Source organism: Dermochelys coriacea, chromosome 7, assembly GCF_009764565.3.
Source record: "Dermochelys coriacea isolate rDerCor1 chromosome 7, rDerCor1.pri.v4, whole genome shotgun sequence".
Taxonomy (NCBI): Eukaryota; Metazoa; Chordata; order Testudines; family Dermochelyidae; genus Dermochelys; species Dermochelys coriacea.
Genome location: NC_050074.1, coordinates 15,901,918 through 15,924,549, shown reverse-complemented (window position 1 = coordinate 15,924,549; position 22,632 = coordinate 15,901,918). Strand labels below are relative to the sequence as shown.

Sequence of the window (22,632 nt, the reverse complement as noted above, 5' to 3'; positions counted from 1 at the left end):
CCATTCCGTTTTCTTCCAGGATCCAAGTATGCAGTTGTGAATTTTATGTGTAAGGAAGAGGCGAGTAGGGCAAGTTTCAGACGGACCAGCCATTCCTTCTGTGAAACACTGTACGTTGTCCAATCTCTATTATAATTGGACTTCCTTTAATTTTAGGAGTCAGAATACAGTTAATATTCACCCATGGCCCATAGAAAGACATTAAGCCAGACTATAACTGAGGAGTCAGTAAGGTAAGTGTCAATATAACCCTCAAAACGTAAGTTTATTGAATAAAGCTGAAGAGCAGTAAACCAACAATATGCATCCATCCAAATAAAAAAAAATTCACTTATTTACAAAGTTCAGTAATTATATAAGTTGTTCACATGCAGAGATTAATGCACAGGTTAACAGTTGGAAGTAGTGTTTGGATGCCATAAATTCTAAAAGCAGTCAAGTAGATACACAAACACATCAAGTTCAGCTATAGGCCAGTTAACTAAACAGTGACCTGGTCCCCACACAGAAAGATTCACACATTCTAGTTCAGTTTCCTTATTTTAGGCACAAGCAAAGTTGCTAAATGAAGTAACTGTAGCAGTCCACGGTGAACTAGTGACTACAGTAGCAAGTTAATATACCCCTCTCCACAGCACCAACACTACTATGGGATTAATTGAAACCATGCTTCAGAGAATGAAAGGACAAACTAAAATACAAGCTGTGTTTATGAATGGAGACAACATGTAGTGTGCGCACAGTGCAGTAGTTGATACAGAACATAGCAATCTAAATTAAAACTGGTTTGTCTTAATTACGTGATGGACGAAAATGTTCACAACTGAAGGCTCTGAAAGTGCACCATCTGAATCTATGTTTAGGTGCTGCTTAAAAGAATCACACACAGTGTGAGGCAACACAAGCAGGTGTAGCATAGTTGTATACACTACAGCGGGCTACATTAACATTACTATATGAACAAGCCAGTCTTGATGAGTCTGTCCCTTTAAATATACTGAAGTCACTGAGAAAGTATAGCTACAAAGACATGTTACAATCTTTAGTTTATACATATTTCTCCATACTGTAGAAGCTAATCAAGAAACAGGATCAATTCATTGGCTCTCTTGTGCTTTGAGACTCAATAAAATATTTCAACTTACAACCTGTAGACTTTGCACATGATTACATTGAGCAAGCAGGCAGGTCTAGAGTTGTCACAATAGCTAGATATTCCATAGCACCAGGTGAAACTGTGCCAGCTATTCCATGAATAAAAGAGACACTGACTATACAGTAACACAGGTGCAGTGCTGAAAGTCAACAGTATCACTGGTTACCAAAATAAAGTAAAGTAATTTGAGTATCATGCAGCAACTCAGATTTGTTTTGGTGTTTCAGATAAAGACCATTTAAAGCATCTGGAAACAGAAAAATGCATTTGTGAGCAAAGCGATGCTCTTAGCAAATTTGTTTAGTCTGCTAGAATACTCCAACTGTTGAAAGCTGTTAGTAAAATATTCCATTTCCACCCCCATAAAATATTAAACAAAAAAGATACAAGTAATGATCTGGACAAATACAAGATTTGGCTTTTCTAATCCATCAGAAAAGTGGTGTCTAAAAGTGACTACATAAAATCCCATCTGTAGAATTAGTGATGCTGACCTAGTGCTTCCCTATGCAGACAGTTTTCATTTCTAAATCTTACAATATGCACCTCACATGCATTTGTGAGATTAAAAAGAAGTTAACCTTTAAGTGTGATGTGGGATGCTTTCTAAATGCCTTATATGGCACTAGAATCTTAATGCTGTGCAGTGGCAGCATCTTCAAGCCACTAAACACTAGAAATAAAATATTAACATTTTCTGAAAATCAAATATAAAAATCTGGCCCAGAAAGACCAGAACAGAAATGTACTCTGATTTAATATGGTACAGAATTTTAAAAAGCCCCCAGCCACCCACACACTCATTAGACAGCTGTAATATAACCCTTTTGGTGCTGACTTTATCATGACAACTCTAGTTAATTCTTTGTGAAACAGGAATATAGGTCTTCAGCAGTGCACATGAGATATGAACTGAAAAAGGCCATTTCTTGGCTACAAGAGGACTATTGGGTTGTAATTCATCATGGAGGGAGTGGACAATTCTGAGATTATGGCCAGCTGGGAGATTCCAGGAAGACTTCAGCTTCTTCTAGATTTTGAATGCTGAATAAGCCACTGAAGCGTGATATCTAAAGGGAAAACAAAAGATGCACTGGTGTAAGGTTTTTACATATAGCTAAAGATTTAAGTTACCAAAAAAAAAAAGTTTTCCAATGTGTGTTATAGGAGTTCTTCCAGGATGCTGTTCTCAGTACACAGCTGAGAGGAACCTTCAATATTGTCACAGGCTGGAGAAATTTCACCTCCCCTTTATACCCAAAGGATTCTGTATGGGAAGTTAAAACATGTCTCACTGGTACCTGATCCTACTGCCCCCTCCTACACCCTCAGAAGTGCCACGTAAGTCAGCAAATTTCAACAGCACCTAATATGAAACTAAAGAAGCCAGTGGAAGGAATACCTGGGCACATCCGAGGGCTCCAGCATTAGATAAATCCCAAAAAACAAGCTATGTAAATGTAGAGAAAGAACTGAAGCCAGAGACTTGTCTTATTCCACACTCGTATTGGATCTTATTAGCTATACAATACCATGTTCTGGGGAAGCTACCTTTAGTCAGATATATAAGCCTCAAGCACATTACCCTGGGAATCAGATGAGCATCCTACTCTTAGTTCAGATGCTAATTAACTGTGACTGAGCTAATATTTTCAGTTTACCCATCTGTACTCTGATTTTTACCCTTCTAGCTTTGTTTTAGACAGGTGATATTTTAGGTATGTGTGCTGTCACTGGTCCAATGTTGTAAGCAGGGAGTGTAATGAAAATACACAGAGATTCTTACCCATGTCCATTTCCTGAGCAATCACAAGATACATGGACATGAACAGCCAGAAATACAAAGCCAGGACACCAAGTTTATTGATTTGACATGCTGCAGATAATCTACAACATCCTTATGTCTGAATCTTGGTTTGGAAGCACTGATTCCAGAAAATGTGGTTTGAAGATAAACGTTAGCTATATCCACTCTAAGTGATAACTTAATTTCATATTCTAAAAAGGCAATGATAAAGAGCAACGTTTTTTATATACTGGTCATCTGTTACCCAGAATGGTTAATGAGATAATAGATATGGTCAAGTCACCATAACATAATCTAGCTTCCCCCAGATCTTGGCAATGCAACAGCCTTGTCCGAGTTGCAGCATTAGTCATTTAAGGTCATGCAACAGCCTCAACCAGTTGGCCTTCTTATACCTATAGAGTAGATGGAGCACCTAACATTTTGTTACCTAGCAAAGCAGATTGCACACTTCTCCCTCCAGATTTTTGTCCAAGTTCCCTCTGATGCATCTAGCCCAGAAGTAAAAGAAACAGAATACCCACTACTGCACCAAACAAATGAGATTTGTTATGCAATAAGGAATTGGAGCCTTTATGCATTCATATACTTCATTTTCTCTGATTAAATCATGGATAATCATGGTCCACGAAACCAGTTCGTGGAACACTAAAACCTAGCTACAGTTCTTTTCATAAGCTTCAAATCTAAAAGAGTTGAAGATGTGAACTACTGTATTTTATACAGCAGTATTTTAAGAGAAATTTGCTATTTGTAACTTGCAGCTCATAACTAGAGACTAGCTGAAGTAATGCAATAAACTTCATTTCACTGACTGGATACAAGTATTGTAAAGGCTTCAAGTTCAGTGCTTCTTAACTCATCCAAAGTGGCATAAAATTATTTGTACTAAAATGACACTGAGGAAGTTACTATAATGTATACATACTGTGCAGTACTTTGAAAATGGCTCAGACCCATTGCTTATGTCTAACACAGATAAGAGGTTAGAGAGTGTGTGTACCTCCAGTTCAACAAAGGTATCTTTCTCAAATAGGCATTTTGGGTTAAGCATTACCTATATTATCCTTTTCTTTGCAAGAAATTGAATAGCAGCAAATTTCTCTGTCCTGAATAGCAGCCAGATTCCTGTAAGAGAGGAGACATGTAGTAACATTTGGCTGTGATAACTTAAAGTGGGATCTCATTTCGACATTAGTCACTTAACAGTTTCCAAGACACTATCACTTAATCTACTGTATACACGTTTGTTTCTCTGCAGTCTTTCAAGGCATCAGCTGTAAATAAAAGATGACATGAGAGCAATAAGCTGAAATTTGCTAATTATTCTGTATAGTTTAGACATATCTACAATAATTTAATTTAGCAAATTAAAGTTATAGTAGACTTTCCCTTAATCACATTTTGTTTGAGACTTACATCTTTTCAATTAGCTGCTTCTCATCCAGAGCATTAGGAAGGTCTCTCTTGTTTCCAAGTACTAGAACCTAAAACAGTTGATATTAGCAACAGTGAGAAACACAACATTGCTCACAACCACAGGCAGTCATCAAGTAGGGATGTATATTTTACTTTGAGCACAGGGAGACAAAAATATTGGTCTGTCACTTTCAAAGCCTTGTAGAAAGATGATTTAATAAGTTGGATTTGAGTGTTTGTACCTCCCCTCGGTCTATTTTATCAATTACATCTCAGCTGTTAGACTACTAAGGTCAAAACAGAATCCTCAAGACCAGATTATGAAAGCCCCTTCCAGAGGTCTGCTCAAATCCTTGATGGCGGTCTTTAGAACAAATCAGCAGGTCTTATTTCAGTTTCCTGTGCTTTAGTGTGCCTCTTTCTTGGAGGTCTGCTATTCCTCTACCTGTTGCCCTCCATTTTTGGATTGAACAGTAGATTCTTCTCATGGCTTGCCTCTATGGTACTGGGTTTACCTTTGTACCAAGTTTCCCAGATCTCCGCTTGCCTTTCTAAATTTAAAGTGTGGATTATGCTTTGCACTATGTTTGTAATTTATTGACTATTGTGTTATGGTAACATCTAGAGGTTTGAGCCAGATCAAGGCCCCATTGTGTTAGGCATTGTACATAGTAAACCTGTCCCTGCCCTAGATGATTTACTTGTAGTAGGTGCTGAACAAAACAATTCAAACAGCATCGAGCCTAAAGCATGGGATAGCTGCATTATAAAAATGCAAAGCAAAATAGAACAGGCATGGTAGGTGATAAGTGTTTGCACAAGCTAACTTTACCATTAAGGTTGGTTCTTCATGGTGTTAGCCGTGTTAGTCTGTATTTGCAAAAAAGAAAGAGGACTTGTGGCACCTTAGAGACTAACAAATTTGAGCATAAGCTTTCGTGAGCTACAGCTCACTTCATCGGATGCATTAATGATTTCTAAGAGTTAATCTACAAGTCTGCATAACTTGCATTTCATTTGAAGTTGCATACAAATCTGCGTGAGACTGAGTATGTTTGCAGTGTTATAACTGTTGGTTCCAGGATGAGAGAGATAGACAAGGTACGTGATGTAATTTTTTTTTTGGACCAATTTCTGTTAGTGGAAAGTACAAACTTTCAACCTACACAGAGCTCTTCTCTAGGTCTGGGGAAGGAAGCAGAGTGTCTGAGGTAAATATAAGTTGGGACAGACTGTTAAGCAGAAGGTTTAACACAAATTGTAGGCCATCACTTGAAATGAAGAGGGCAATTAAGGACAGCAGGCAGTGTGGTGTGTTACAAACAGGCATAAAACCAGTGTCTCTGTTAAGTCCAGGTTTGTTGTTGTCTAGCAGACTTAAAGTTAAGTTCCCAAGCTCACCTTTTGAGTATGTTGTGCAGGTTTTCTTTGAGGACAATTACTGGAAAATCAGATCTGGGGTGATCACTCGGGGGGGGGGGGGGATGAGGATCATGGGTGATGCACTGTTTTGATTTTATCATTTTTTTATGTGAGATCATAGTGATTGTCTGGTTTCACCTACATGGTTGTGATTGGAGCATTTAATGCACTGGATGAGGCACAGCACGTTGCGATAGGCACATGTCAGATTCATGAATCTTGAAAAGGTACTAATCATTGTAGCAGTGGAGATACGTCTGAAGGTTTTGCAAAGTCCCTGAATCCTAACCAGCAGATAGAGATCAAACTTGCAGACAGAGCAGATGCTATCATAGCACTTCATCATGGTAACTATGTCAACGAGACCAACAGACACCACCTATAAAGAACACACCACAATTCACACAGGAACTTAAAATACCATCAAATCCTTCCCCCAAAAAACTCCAAGAAAAACTCTACAATCTCATCCCTCAAACCCAGCCCAGAATTTTTCTACATGCTTCAAGAGACACAAACAGGGGAACCCAGGCAGACCCATTGTATCTGACCACAGCACTCTTATTGAAAGAGTATCAGGACTCATAGAAACCATCCTTAGGTCACTCACCACACAAAAGGGTCTGCTTCCTCCACAGCACTACTAGCTTCCTCCAGAAACTCCACACCATGAACAATCTCACCCAGACCTCCATGGTGGCAAGGATGGTGTTCACCTCCCTCACTATGATGGCATCATCTGCCTCATGCATACAAAATAATGCACAATACTCAGAAATCCACCCTAAACGCATCACTAAGCTCATCCATTTCATTTTCACCCACAACTTCACATTTAACAAACACTTAGTCCAAACCATGGAAAAAAAAAAAAACAGCCACAGGTACTACGATGGCTCCCCAATATGCAAGCCTCTTTGAGAACCACCACCTTTAGGAAGAATTTCTGGAAAAATGCACCATGAAGTCAATGATATACCTGACATTTCATCAATTATATTTTCATCCTCTCGACTGAACACCTAAACTTCCTCAGATTTCCCACCACAACTTCAACCATCACCATGCATCTATTAAACTCTCTCCAAAATACTGCCATATCAAAATCACTTCTTGGACACCATAATTTGCTCAAACAATGGAGCCCTACAAACAGCTGTAAACCCAAAGTAACCCACTGATCACCACACTTACCTTCCTAGATCCAGCAACCACTCCAAACACCCCAAGAAGTCTCATCTACAGCCAGGCACTCAGACACCACAAAATATTCTCCAAGGACAAAGTCTGGGATATACACCTTAAAACATTTAAAACCACCTTCACCAAAACAAGGATACTTCAGAGAAGTGGATCACAACATGGTAAGGACCACCCAAATACCCCAGGGGAAACCTGCTTCGATACAGAAAAACCCTTCAGACAACAAACTTAGTTGTCAGCTAACATCCCACACTGGAAACCATATTGAATATCATTCAAGCGGTCTAGAATGGCTCATGACCATGAGTGCCAATCTCAAGGCAGACTTAAAAAACAGGGCAAAAATCCCAACTGGTTGTGTTCTCTATACCTAGATTTCACCAACCAAGTATCAAGTGTGCACTCCGCATGCACGACAACAACCTCAACGTGCAGTCACAGACAGCCCGCCTTGGGTACTCCAATTTATCTTGCCACCTAGGCAAGCTTGTCTTTGTGGTAGATGGTCCCTTACGCCAAAAGGTCACAATATTCAGGTTACTCTCAGTCCTAAAGGACCAGTCAGTAACTTACCCCAGCCAACTGTACCTTAGATCTCTCAAAGGCAACACTTGTGGCCAATTCTATAAACTAACTAAAGATCTGTTAACCAAGAAAAAGAAATTAGAGTTATTTAGAAGGTTACAGTAGGGAACCGCACACAAATGAGTTACAGTTTTAGGTTTCAAAAGGTAATAGAAGCTGCTGTAAGATGCACACTCTATATGTTCTTTAGGGCTAACACAAGCTAAGCAGCTTGGGGATCCCTTGCTTTAAAAAAAAAAAATAAAAAAAAAAAAAAAAAAAAAAAACTTAAATATTGCCCTCTCCAAATTCCAAGCAGCATAGTGATGCAATTCCTTCTGGTCAGGAATTTTTATTCCTTTCCCTCACAGTTCAAACTGATGGTACAAGTGGCAGCACCTACCTCCTGTGCGGGGGGGGGGGGGGGGGGGGGGGGAGGGAAGAGTGGCGGGTTGGCCTCAACCAACGTCTTTTGTCCTTTGATGTTTCATAGTGGTTTGATTTCCATAGCCCTCCTTGTGTGAAGGACCAGCACTTCACATTAATAAATGCTTCTTTCCCGAGTTACACAATTACAGATGTTTAAAACGCACACACTATAACTTTCATCATGGGCCACAGATGTTATAACAGATCAAAACATGCAGCAGCCTACAAGCATTTCATCATGTGTAAACACTAACACATTCTTGTCAACTTATCTGTTTCAATAATGCTAACACACAGGTGGGACCAGATTGGTCTCCAGCTATGCATTTGTCAGTCAGTGTTCAGTGAGGCTGTCATAAATATAAAGGGAAGGGTAAACACCTTTAAAAATCCCTCCTGGCCAGAGGACAAAACCCTTTCACCTGTAAAGGGTTAAGAAGCTAGAATAACCTCGCTGGCACCTGACTACAATGACCAATGAGGAGACAAGATACTTTCAAAGCTGGAGGGAGGGGAGGGAGAGAAACAAAGGTTTGCTCTGACTGTGTGTTCTGCCAGGAACAACAAAGGAATGGAGTCTTAGAATTTAGTAAGTAATCTAGCTAGATATGCCTTAGATTGTTTTGTTTAAATGGCTGAGAAAATAAGTTGTGCTGAATGGAATGGATATCCCTGGTTTTGTGTCTTTTTGTAACTTAAGGTTTTGCCTAGAGAGATTCTCTTATGTTTTGAATCGGATTACCGTGTAAGTTATTTACTATCCTGCTTTTACAGAGGTGATTCTTTTTACTTTTTCTTCTATTAAAATTCTTTTCAGAACCTGATTGCTTTTTCATTGTTCTTAAGATCCAAGGGTTTGGGTCTGTGGTCACCTATGCAAATGGGTGAGGATTTTTATCAAGCCTTCTCCAGGAAAGGCGGTGTAGGGTTTGGGGAGGATGGGGGGGGGGGGGGGAGGAAGACGTTTCCAAGCGGGCTCTTTCCTTGTTATATATTTATTTGTTAGACACTTGGTGGTGGCAGCAATAAAGTCCAAGGGCAAAGGTAAAATAAAATAAATAGTTTGTACCTTGGGGAAGTTTTAACCTAAGCTGGTAAAAATAAGCTTAGGGGGTTTTCATGCAGGTCCCCACATCTGTACCCTAGAGTTCAGAGTGGGGAAGAAACCTTGACATGGTAGCAGAGCAGTGGGATCAACTTGAAATCATTCTGAGATCAATTTGAGATTTTTTTTGAAGAAGAACAGATTTTAAAAAGGGGAGGGGGAGGAGTTCACTTGGAAAACAGGTTTTCAGCTGAAAGCAGTTAGAGGTTTTTTGTCTCTCTTCTTGGGGGTCACAGCAGAGACAAAAGGGAATTTTGTGAGCTAGAGTTTTCTCTACCTAAAGGCAGGGTAGTTAACCTCCTGCAGGGAAATTCACAAGTCTTCACAGACCTGAAGACGTTCTTTTTGTTTGTTTGTTTTTAAAAAACCTAAGAGCAACTAGAGGGGTTTTCTGTCTATTTGCCTGGAGACAAAGGTGTTAAAAAAAAAACCTAAAGATTTTTCTGTAGGCTGACAATCACTATCAGAGAACATAGGTATCAGATTACAGCACTGCAAAATTTTACAAGCCAAGTTTGTTTGTTTTATTTCTAACTCTCGGGTGTAAAGATGCTTAAAAACCAAAGAGGCAAACATGACAGAGCCCAAAACAGAAACAGCCAAAGCAGCTGCCCACAGGAGAGCTATGGAGGCAAAGGAAAAAGAAATGGAGGAAAAGGAAAAGAATGGAAACATGCTGAGGAGGAAAGGGAGGCTGCCCACAGGAGAGCTATGGAGGCAAGGGAAAAAGAAATGAAGCATACACTCGAGATGGAGAAGGCAAAAACTCAGCAGAATAGCAATCCTTCTCCAAGTTCCCCACCTACAAGGCAGGCGATGATACCAAGGTCTTCTTGGAAGACTTCGAAAGGGACTGCCTTGGGTACAGCATCTCTACAGACCAATACATGGTAGAGCTGAGGCGGCAGTTCAGTGGACTCTTAGCTGAGATGACAGGTTTCAGAGTAGCAGCCGTGTTAGTCTGTATTCGCAAAAAGGAAAGGAGTACTTGTGGCACCTAAGGTGCCACAAGTACTCCTTTTCTTTTAGCTGAGATGGCCGCTCAAATGCCTAAGGAACACATGAACGGTTTAAAACCGAGGCGAGAGTCCGAATGGGGCTAACACCTGAGCATTCCTGTCGGCGGTTCAGAGCCCTAAGGTGGAAACCAGACGTGTCATTTACCCAACATGCCTACCGCATTGTGAAACATTGGGATGCCTGGATATCGGGAGTAAGTGTTAAATCTCCAGAAGATTTGCCGTCCTAATGCAAATGGAGCAGTTCTTAGAGGGTGTTCCTGAGGTAATAAAAAGACACATCCTAGATGGGAAGCCCAAAACTGTAATCGAGGCGGGGGAAATTGGAGCCAAATGGGTGGAGGTGGCAGAAAAGAAAAAAAAAAAAAAAAAAAAAAAACTGGTAGCAGTTGGAGCGGATACCAGAAGGGACAACCTCAGATCACACTCTACTACTGGGGGCAGCCCAAGGCCTCAACTACCCCCCCAAGGAACCCTTCAGACACCTTATCGTCCCGCCACACGGTTCTCCAGCAACCCACTCGCCCCAGTGATCTGTCAGCTGGATGAGGTTTTAAATGTAACGAGCCGGGGCATGTAAAGGCCCACTGCCCCAAGAACCCCAACAGATTACAGTTCATTGCACCAGAATCACACCAGAGGTCCTCAGGCCCAGATACCTCTCATGTATCCTTGGAGCAAAGGGAAACTGAGCGTGGGCGGGAAGAGGTCACCGCATAGAGGGTCACTGGAGCACAAGTGTCAGCTATCCATGCTTCCTTAGTGGACCCAAATTTAATCAACCCAGAGATCCAAGTGACTATTCAACCCTTCAAGTCCAACTCTTTCAATTTGCCTACAGCCAAGTTGCCTATCCAGTACAAGGGCTGGTCAGGAACGTGGACTTTTGCAGTCTATGATGATTATCCCATTCCCATGCTGTTGGGGGAAGACACGGCCAATCATGTGAAGCTAGCCAAGAGGGTGGGAATGGTCACCCGCAGCCAGGCTAAACAAGCCATCATACCTAGCTCTGTTCTGGAAACTTCTACCAGGACCTGGTCAGAGGTGATGGACCCAGACCCCAGGCCAATGTCTGCAACAGCAGTAGTGGATCCAGTCCCAGAGACCCAGACAGAGCCAGTCCCAGAACTGGAACCGGCGGAACAACCAGCACCAGACCCATTGCCAGCACTGAATCCAGTACTTGCAACCCCAACACCAGAGGGCCCCACCAAACCTGAACTGGCAGCAGCCGATAACGCTACACCAGAGGCTCAGCCAGAGACTGAACCCCAACATAGTGCACCAGCGGAGAGCGGTTCACAGTCAACGGAAACAGCCCCATCCCCTACATCGCTTCCAGAGGGACCAAGCCTAGGTCCACAATCCAATGAGGAACTGGTGTCTCCAGCATGAAGGGAACAGTTCCAGACCAAACAAGGAAGCAGATGAAAGCCTCCAGAGAACTTGGACGGCAGCATGGAGCAACCCACCGCCTCTCAGCTCTTCTAATCGATCCAGGTTTGTTGTAGAAAGAGGACTTCTATACAAGTAAACTCTTTCTGGTGTCCACCAGGGAGACTGGCATCCTCAGAGACAGTTGGTAATTCCAACTAAGTACCGGGTCAAGCTCTCGAGCTTAGCCCACAATCATCCTAGTGGCCATTCTGGGGTGAACAGGACCAAAGACCGGTTGGGGAGGTCATTCCACTGGGAGAGAATGGGCAAGGATATTTCTACCCATGTCCGGTCTTGTGAGGTATGCCAAAAAGTGGGAAAACCCCAAGACCAGGTCAAAGCCCCTCTCCAGCCACTCCCATCATTGAAGTTCCATTTCAGCAAGTAGCTGGATATTCTGGGTCCTTTTCCAAAAAGGACACCCAGAGGAAAGCAGTACCTACTGACTTTCATGGATTTTGCCACCCAATGGCCGGAAGCAGTAGCACTAAGCACACCAGGGCTAAAAGTGTGCGCCAGGCACTAGCAAACATTTTTGCCAGGGTAGGTTGGCCCTCCGACATCCTCACAGATGCAGGAACTAGTTTTCTGGCAGGAACTATGGAAAGCCTTTGGGAAGCTCATGGGGTGAATCACTTGGTTGCCACCCCTTACCATCAAACAAATGGCCCGGTAGAGAAGTTTAATGGGACTTTGGGGGCCATAAATACATACATTCATAAGTGAGCACTCCAATGATTGGGACCTAGTGTTGCAGCAGTTGCTCTTTGCCTACAGAGCTGTACCACATCCCAATTTAGGGTTTTCACCATTTGAACTTTTATATGGCTGTGAGGTTAAGGAGCCATTACAGTTGGTGAAGCAGCAATGGGAGGGATTTACATCTTTTCCAGGAACCAACATTCTGGACTTTGTAACCCACCTACAAAACACCCTCCGAACCTCTCTAGCCCTTGCTAAAGAAATTCTACAGGATGCTCAAAAAAGAGCAAAAAGCCTGGTATGATAAACATGCCAGAGCGTTCCTTCAAAGCAGGAGACCAGGTCATGGTCTTAAAGGCGCTCCAGGCCCATAAAATAGAAGCATCCTGAGAAGGGCCATTCACGGTCCAGGAGCGCCTGGGAACTGTTAATTATCTCATAGCACTCCCCACCTCCAACTGAAAGCCTAAGGTGTACCATATTAATTCTCTCAGGCCCTTTTATTCCAGAGAATTAAAGGTTTGTCAGTTTACAGCCCAGGGAGATGATGCTGAGTGGCCTGAAGGTGTCTACTACAAAGGGGAAAGTGCTGATGGCGTGGAAGAGGTGAACCTCTCCATGACCCTTGGGCATATGCAGCGACAGCAGATCCAGGAGCTGTGCACTAGCTACGTGCCAACGTTCTCTGCCACCCCAGGACTGACTGAATGGGCACTCCATTGACACAGGTAATGCTCACCCAATTAAAGTCCAGCCTTACCGGGTGTCTCCTCAAGCTAAAACGGCTATAGAACGGGAGATCCAGGATATGCTACAGATGGGGGTAATCCACCCCTCTGGCAGTGCATGGGCATCTCCAGTGGTTCTAGTTCCCAAACCAGATGGGGAGATACAGCATTTAGCTTACGGTAGTCCACGCAAAAAGGTAACTCGCCCAGACAACTATCCAATGCCATGCACAGATGAACTATTAGAGAAACTGGGACGGGCCCAGTTCATCTCTACTTTGGACTTAACCAAGGGGTACTGGCAGGTACTGCTAGATGAATCCGCCAAGGAAACGTCAGCCTTCACCACACAGGTCAGGCTGTATGAATTTAATGTACTCCCTTTCGGGCAGCAGAATGCACCTTCCAAAGACTTGTAGATGGTCTCCTAGCGGAATTAGGAGAATATGCAGTTGTCTACCTTGACGATGTGGCCATATTTTTGGATTCCTGGGCAGGACACCTGGAACATCTACAAAAAGTCTTCGAGCGCATAAGGGAGGCAGGACTAACGGTTAAGGCTAAGAAGTGTCAAATAGGCCTAAACAGAGTGATTTACCTTGGACACCAGGTGGGTCAAGGAACTATCAACCCCCACGGGCCAAAGTGGATGCTATCCAAAAGTGGCCTGTCCCAAAGTCAAAAGAAACAGGTCCAATCCTTCTAAGGCTTGGCTGGATATTACAGGCGATTTGCACTGCAATACAGCCAAATCGCCGTCCCAGTGACAGACCTAACCATAAAGAAACAGCCAAATGCCGTTCAGTGGACTGAAGAATGTCAGAAGGCCTTTAACCAACTTAAAGCGACACTCAAGTCTGACCCTGTGCTAAGGGCCCCAGACTTTGACAAACCGTTCCTAGTAACCACAAATGCGTCCAAGCGTGGTGTGGGAGCAGTTTTAATGCAGGAAGGACCGGATCAAAAATTCCACCCTGTAGTGTTTCTCGGCAAGAAGCTGTCTGAGAGGGAAAGCAACTGGTCAGTCAGTGAAAAAGAATGTTACACCATTGTCTACGCTCTGGAAAAGCTATGCCTGTATGTTTGGGGACAGCGTTTCCACCTGCAAACCGACCATGCTGTGCTACAGTGGCTTCATACTGCCACGGGAAATAACAAAAAACTAATTCGGTGGAGTTTAGCTCTCCAAGATTTTGACATCCAACGCATCTCAGGAGTGTCTAACAAAGTGGCTGATGCACTCTCCCATGAAAGTTTCCCAGAATGAACTGGTTAAAATCGTCCTTGAGATGTGGAAAACATTGTTAGTCTTTATATACTTGGTTGTATATTTAGAGGTGCATGTGTCTTATTAACTCTGTTTTCTCCTAGAGCTCCAGGAAGAAATCCCAGCCAGCGTTTCACCCTATCTGTGATTTGAGGAGCGTGCCATAAATATAAAGGGAAGGGTAAACACCTTTAAAATCCCTCCTGGCCAGAGGAAAAACCCTTTCACCTGTAAAGGGTTAAGAAGCTAGGATAACCTCACTGGCACCTGACCACATTGGTCAATGAGGAGACAAGATACTTTCAAAGCTGGAGGTTGGGGAGCGGGGGGGGAAGAGACAAAGGTTTGCTCTGACTGTGTGTTGTTCTGCCAGGAACAACAAGGGAATGGAGTCTTAGAACTTAGTAACTAATCTAGCTAGATATGCTGTTTTGTTTAAATGGCTGATAAAATAAGTTGTGCTGAATGGAATGGATATCCCTGTTTGTGTGTCTTTTTGTAACTTAAGGTTTTGCCTTGAGGGATTCTCTATGTTTTGAATCAGATTACCCTGTAAGGTATTTACTATCCTGATTTTACAGAGGTGATTCTTTTTACTTTTTCTTCTATTAAAATTTCTCTTTTAAGAACCTGATTGCTTTTTCAAAGATCCAAGGGTTTGGGTGAGGATTTGGGGGGGGGGGGGGGGGGAGTTTCCAAGCAGGCTCTTTCCCTGTTACACGTTTTTGTTAGATGCTTGGTGGTGGCAGCAATAAAGTCCAAGGACAAAAGGTAAAATAGTTTATACCTTGGGGAAGTTTTAACCTAAGCTGGTAAAAATAACCTTAGGGGGTTTTCATGCAGGTCCCCACATCTGTACCCTAGAGTTCAGAGTGGGGAAGGAACCTTGACAGAGGCCTAGGGCTCTTGGCATTAGCTGGAACCTGGTCTGCCAGCATCACATTATCAAACAAACAATTACAGCCCATATTTGATGGGAACCACATCCTGAAAGAACCCCCTCTTTTGGTATTCAAAAAAAAATCTCCCAACCTTGCCAAGTTCATCATCAGAAGCAAGCTCCCCACAGACCAGGACACACCAACTCAAAGCAGCACCAGACTCTGGCAGAATAGATGCAAAACCTGCAGACATGTCTCCTTTGCTACCATCATGAATACCCACCTTTCAAAATTCCTGGGTCTACACATTACTCACAAGTGGTGTGCCTCATCCAGTGCATTAAATGCCCCAACAACTATGTTAGCCCTTCTGCTTAACAATCTGTCCCAACTTGTATTTACTTCAGATTCTCTGCTTTCTTCCCCTGACCTGAAGAGCAGCTGGGTAGCTCGAAAGCTTGTAGCTTCCACCAACAGAAGCTAATCCAATAAAAAGATACTACCTCACCTACCTTTTTGCTGATACCAAGCATGCAATGTTAGAGCCAGAATATACTACTTACAGGGATTCCTTGTAACTGTGGTTTGTCTAGAAGGTTATGCAGCTCATTTCGAGAGGCTTCTATCTTTTCACGATCGGCAGCATCTACCATATATCTTTAAAAAAAGATGTTGTAAATTTAGTTATTCAATAACTTAAGGTGGTTTATAAGCTTCAGAAACTAGACATACTAGCACATGTATTGAGTTTCAGGACTATCTGTTTGAACAAAATTTACAAGTCTTGCAGAGGGGGCAATTGTCCCAAATACTAGTCAGCCAAGTAAAGCTTGATAACCTCTCCCATTTAAAATGTAGGAGTTGAGGCAGTCAAACTACAGACTGACTGTCTCAAAGGTTGTGCAGATGATTTCAGATGTCAAGAAGTTAATACATTAGATCAGAAGTTACATAAACAATAGCTAAAAAGAAATCAAGCCTTAGTTCTTCCCAACACCATTCAAAAGCTAGAAAGAGGGGCTACAACCAAATTTTAAGGTAAAACAGAACACTAGTTTGCAAATTGAAGTGCAAACCAAAGGCTTATTTCTCAGATGCAAAGAACAAGAAAAATCTACAGCTGATGAGAGCAGCCTGACAGTCTTTACTTACACAATAGCATTAACGCCTCTGCAATATCGCTCCCACATGCTTCGGAATCGTGGCTGCCCTCCTATATCCCAGATCTTAAAAGGAAAAGCAAGTTTAGACAGGCACTAGGTCAAGTCTAAATTTAAACATCACAAAGCACAGTATAAAAGAACTATTAACAAGTGAAGTGAAGTGCTTGAAAGTATTTGATCGTTATGTCTTCAGTAGTTTTCATACAAAGGCTAAGTCCTAATTCTAGTCAGCAGGGTCACCTATCCACACTTTCCCCTACTACTTTAAGGCATTAAGTAAAGATATAGATGCTTGTATCTGAAAGCTTGACACCTAAAAAATTCACAGCAGTTACAGAACTTCTGTATTACCCAGCACACAACAAGAACAAGAAGATGCACTGTCTTTATGTTTTAGAAACACGAGCAAGATTATGCAAAGGAAGACACATGACTGATGGCAAGACAAAACAAAGCTAAACTGATGAAAGGTCAATTTAGCTTTCTCAAGGCAATCTATGAGTTCATTTCAGACAGTGACCTAATCTGAGAGCATCCCTTTAAAAGCTAATTTAACACTTTTGCCCCAGCAAAGAACAAAATGTTCTTGACATACCTTTATTGTCACATTGCCCTTAGTAACTTTCCTCATGTTGAAGCCCACTGTAGGAATCATATCTTCACTGAATTGACCTGACTGAATAGAAGAGAGAGTTTGTATTAGGTCTTGTCACAATAAGCAGAGAATGTTTAAGCACAGAATCATATGTGCATGATTGACATTGTTTACAGTACATGGCTATTTAAAAAAAACCCTCATCCTCAGCTAAGGAGAGAATTTTATAGTTGAAGTGCCAGGAAACATAGGTGATGCAACTAATTTTTGTATGGAGGCCTATTAATTCTCATTCCCAACCACGATTTCACACTCATTCCCTGAGGCCGATCCAGAAATGTTTCATTCAAAGTCAAAAGAATGACTATCTAGTGAGCAAGTATCATGCATGAAGCTAAACCAGAGGGGAAAAAAAAAAAATGATATGCTTATGTTAAGCCATGTGAAGTAACTCAATCTCTTGGTTATACAGAGCTCTAAAAGAAAGAGGATGCAAGTACTTCTTGTGATGGAGCTTAGTATTCCAGCTGTGTGCTATGGGGATCCTCACTATCACTCTGGAATAGTTATTTTTCCTAAGCTAAGTAAGAGACTCAATTGGGCAACATGTACAGAGGGTGTGAACTCCAGTGGGATTGGTTTTCAATGCACGCACACAAAAAGCTATGCCTCAACTCCCTAGGGCAATAAGATGGCAACTGGAAGAACTTGCACAGCCTCTGAGTCTTCTGAGAAACAAGACTGGCATCTCAATTTGCACAATTTCAACAGTACTCAGAAAAGTGGGAGTGGGGTGTGTCCAGACCTGTAGGCAGCAAGTGAAGATTTCAGTGTGATTGAAGGTTTGAGAGAATGTTCATGCCATTGTGCATTACTATTTAGTATTAAAGATTAGTTATGGATCATGGTCTTACAAGATGTATAAACTGGTACTTCCTTTCATAGTAATGATATAGTTCCTACTTTTATCTGCAGCGTTAGCTTACGTTGGCCAAAGGAGGTCTTTTACATGGTACTGGAAACCAGAGGCTTTTGGGGGGGGGGGGAGAAGGAGGAGGAGAGGGGTGGTAAACAGGTACAGGTGGCAATAGTGCAGATTTCTCCCAGGCTATTCTGCCTCAACTTTAAGTTTGCCTCTGCAAAAGTAAATGCTTTCTTCCAGACTCGGGTCTCTGCTGAAGTAGTATTGGCTGTAGTAGGTTTGTGAAGTCGGTTTATGTCCACTATAATCAGACCAAATCAGGTGACTCTTGGAACATCTCAGATGTGAAAGCTCTCATTACTCTAAGCTATCCCATCTCTCCAATAGCATATTGCCACAAGACAAGACCTTGCATGCATCTTTCCATAACCTGAGTCATTAAGTAACTAAACTGTCCTGTAAATTACTTAGGACTGCTGCATAAAGCAGCAGAGTTACAACTGCTTTAAAGACAGGTTTCAGTATAGCAGCCATGTTAGTCTGTATCCGCAAAAAGAAAAAGGAGGACTTGTGGCACCTTAGAAACCAACATATATTTCAGCATAAGCTTTCGTGAGCTACAGCTCACTTAACTGGATGCATGTACTCCTTTGAACATGGTTCATAAGGCAATATCCAAAGATCCTGATCAACTTGTAACATCAGGCCTTGCACCATTCTATTTCCTGGTTAGAGAGTTATGCTCCTTCTACAGTTCAGTTGCCCTTTAACTCTCCACTGCATTTACCCATTACTGAACCAATGAATAAAGGCAACTGGATGCCTCAAATACAGATTCACATACAGGTCCAGCAACTCTGATAAATAGACTTATGTAAATTGATATTTAAACAGAGATTATTGCAAATTCACCTTTGCTCATCTGACTGATTATATAGAAAGACCTCTGCAGTTACAAAAGTGTGTAGTATGTTGACTTTACTACTGAACTCTGAAATGCAGAGGAAGAAACCAACCTCTGAAGTAAGATACAGTTTAAGTGACAGATGAATGAGTGGGTAACTTGGGTAAATTTACAGATTCTATTTATACTGCAGGAGGTCTTTTAGGAGGAGTTCAGATACCGCCAAAGAAGCCAATGGCCTTTTTACAGTGTAATTCTGAAGCTATTTTTACTTTAGTTTGTAGATAGTTGCAACTAGCAATTAAAAAAGTGAACCTAAGAAAATTTTGTCTGCAAGATGCCCTGGCAGTGGAGGTTTAAGTTGCTGATTTTTCAAGCCATTGATAATTCATGTTTTCATTCTCACTGAAACTGCTTTTGTCATGTCGGTGGCTTAGAAATAAAGGTCACTAATGAGACTTCTCTTATAGTTTTGAGGTACTGTGTAAGTAGGTCAGTGAAGTTCCATTTCATTATTCCAGATGCTTCTCACCCGACAGGTTATTTGGTACTTATTTTGTAACGCATCAAAATCTTACTAGCCATTCTGCATACTTTGATATCTAGTTTTCAGAGCATGCTCAGCATTTTGCTAACATTAGACTCTGAAGGTCTCTCAGTTGAGCACCCAGAAAATACTACCCATTTTTTGAAGGTGATGGCCAGGGTTTCAGAAATTTATTCAAGCCATTCAGGTGAACACCTCTGTCCCCCAAAGCCACATTGTGCCCAAACCACAACCCACAGTTCCTTCAAGAATGAACCAGCTGTGTAACATCAACTTGATAACATCTCTAAAAGTACTTGCTTTGTTAGACTGTACCTTTCCCTTTTAGGTTTCAGACCTACTCCCCACTCTTTCCTATACAGGATTGTGGATGGCTTGTGCGCGTGTAGTGGTCTTCTGGTTAAGTTTTTACTCTTCCTCCCACCCCTTATGACCCTTTCCCCCCTGGCACTGTGCACTCTGTTTCACTTCTCCCCAGAGATCCCTTTACCCTACTTGCTACTATGTAAAGCAGTGGTCCCCTAACTTTTCAGGGTCATGCCCCTCCTAACCCATGTCCCCCTCCGCCACTGTGGGAGCAGAGGCCAGGAGCAGGGCCACAGCTTTGGGGCAGGGGGGAACGCAAGAGGGGCATGGACAGGGTTAAGGTGGGGGACCGAGGCTGGGGGTGGGACTGGGAGTGGAAGCCACAGCCAGGCTGCAATCTGGGGCCAAGGCTGGGGGGCGGAAGCAGAAGCTACAGCCAGGCATGGAGATGCAGCCAGGAGCGGTGGCTGGAGCAGAACTGGATGGTGCTCCGGCCCCACCCCCACAGGGACTGGCCTGGTCTCCGCCACCCTCCCCCACAACAAAAAAACAAAAAAAAACCGAACAACTTTGCTCTGTGCCCCCCACAGTTCGGACCTCTGATCTAAAGAGTCTCTCTAATAGCACTACCCACACAGGACGGAATCAGGCCTCATCTTTAGATTAAAGGTGTACTCTACTGGCTCACACAACAAGAAGCCAATCACCTAAAAATATATGAAATACAACTAAGACCTCATTTATTAAGTATATTCAGAATATGATTGGATGCTTTAAGCAAGGTAAGCAAAAACAGCCTCAATATATTTGTAAAAAGTTGTTTTTTGACAGCACATCTGGTGCAGAAAATTTATAAGCAGTAATATTCTGTTTGTCAGGCAAAAGCTGCCTGAAACTGCAATGTCTGTCTTCTCTGAAGGTCACAAGACCACATTGCTTGCTACAACGCACAAGGTTCCTGCTTTTATCCTGATCACTTGGCTCAATTCAACTCTTTCCTGCTCTTTATGTCATCTGTGCCTTCTTCCATGCTGCTCCTTACATCTGAAACTCCCTCCCTCAAAACACAGGTGACCATTTCTCCTTAATGTGGCTCACTTCTGTAGAATCTAGCCAAGTTAGTCAAATGATCAATTTTGAAGTCATACAGTGCAATGTGTTCAGGGCCCTGTATTTTAGGGGACAATGTGTCCAGGTAAATTGGTGCATAAATGCCCTTCTGGTAGCACAAACTAAGGTCTCATTTTAAAGAAGCCAAAAGACATTACATTTCAAAAGAAGACTACTTCAAAATGTGAAACCAATCCAAAGTTGAAGATATTTGCCCAAGTGTACAGGTAGTTAATCCAACAGCTCATAAAGGTGATGAGTTACATCTAACCACTGAGTGATGTTTACAGTTTCACTGCCAACCATTTTAGCACAATCAAGTTCAGGTGATACTCTGATGGCTATAGTGACAGATATTAGGATGGGCAACCAATACCTATGAAGATTTGCTGAGATGACAAACGACAAATTCCAAACCTAAAAATCAAATTGCTACCAATTCTGCACTTAAACTAAGAGAAAGGAGAGAGAGATCCCCTCCAATAATCAAGAGCTTCAACTATTCCCTATTCAGCTGAAAGCTTTTCATCCTTGCATTCAAGGCTCTGCACAACTTCACCCCATTCCAATACCTCAATTCCTAGAAGCCTTATCCTCCACCCAGCCCTCTCATGACTGCTCCCTTAGGCTCTTGCACTCTGTGCTATTTCATGATGCCTTTCATGCTTGGAAAGCTCTAGTCTCCCTCTCCTCATCCAAGATGCTTCTCAATACACTCCTATTCCATCAAGCATTTCAGCCACTAGACTACACTATATCTTTTACTTGTGCCTTTAGGTTGTAGGCTCTTCCAGGTTGTGATTCATTTGTACAGCACTGTATAGGTAAGCTTACACCAGCAGCAGACTTTCAGTTTCCAAAGCAACTATTCTACACTATGTCACTAGTTGAGCCTCTAAACCAAAACTAGGGTACAAATTTGTTTTACAGGATGTGACTTGCCTAAACAAATCCTAAGCATCAGTGCAGGCGATTCATTTCTAACTTCAATTTCAGCGTTTTATCATTTGCTTATGGGCTACACAAGATTGTTTCCCTTTAATTATGAACAACCTTATTTCCTAGCTTTTCCACTACCACCCTTCCCACAAGTTTTCACCATCACACCTGGTTAACAGTTAGATTTAAGGATTCTTCTTCAGTCTGCTTAAAATGAATTCTATTATGCAGGACAGAGTAAGATTGGTTTAAAACAAAAATATTTTCAGCAGAATAACTAAAGAGCAAGTCATTGTTTTAAACCCTTGTGACAACAGTTTCTTCCTACAAAGCAAACCGTTAAAGTATTTCACGCTATAGTTGCGCCCTCCAAGGAGCTGCAGAGACCAAGTACTTCTAACTGGGAGAAATGGCTGTTTTGAGTTTATTGCTAAAAATGACAGTTGCAAAAATCCAGCATTACCATTTTGTCAAGACAGTACTTAAGCAACTGTACTGAAAGCAAGGACTATCTGAAGATTTAATCTCATTGCTACTTTACTATGACCATCCAACATCTTGACAGATGAAAGGAAACACCATAAAGTCAGTCAATGGTGTGGGAGAAGAACCCATATGCGAATGGCAGAACGTCCCACAGTGGGTACAGGTCCACTCACCAGATGGAGGTTGGAGCATACTCTGTGCTTCTTGGCTTGTTTGTGGGCCTCAGCCTGGGCTCTCTAATGGGTCTCCACGATTACTGCACCAGCCTTGACCAAAGCTTCTCCAGACCAAGCGGTTGTGGACAGCATTTTCCCATTTGTCAGTGGGAATGCTGAATTTCCAGAGACCTTGCTTGACCTTCTCGCTGTAGTGGAGCTGTGGCCTGCCTGTGTGGCGTGGGTTGTTCTTAAGTTGGCCATAGAGCACAGCCTTCGGCAGATGATCTTAAGGCATGCACTTCACATGTCCACCCAGCGAAGCCTGCAGGCTAGTTCTCTCAAGGATCTTGTTCTTAGAGA

The 22,632-nt window shown here is 42.3% G+C and overlaps 1 protein-coding gene across 1 annotated transcript in view; it reads right to left on the bottom strand.

Moving 5' to 3' along the window:
• Nucleotides 1-246: 246 nt before the first annotated feature.
• Nucleotides 247-22,632, bottom strand: part of ARL8B (ADP ribosylation factor like GTPase 8B) — a 34,249-nt gene continuing 11,863 nt past the window's right edge. Inside the window, exons 3-8 of the mRNA XM_043518282.1 lie at nucleotides 16,901-16,981; nucleotides 16,295-16,368; nucleotides 15,706-15,799; nucleotides 4,383-4,450; nucleotides 4,021-4,091; nucleotides 247-2,226 (exon numbers count right to left, since the gene is read on the bottom strand). Of these exons, the coding sequence (XP_043374217.1) occupies nucleotides 2,177-2,226; nucleotides 4,021-4,091; nucleotides 4,383-4,450; nucleotides 15,706-15,799; nucleotides 16,295-16,368; nucleotides 16,901-16,981 (438 nt within the window). The 3' untranslated portion in view covers nucleotides 247-2,176. The remainder of the gene's footprint in view (nucleotides 2,227-4,020; nucleotides 4,092-4,382; nucleotides 4,451-15,705; nucleotides 15,800-16,294; nucleotides 16,369-16,900; nucleotides 16,982-22,632) is intronic.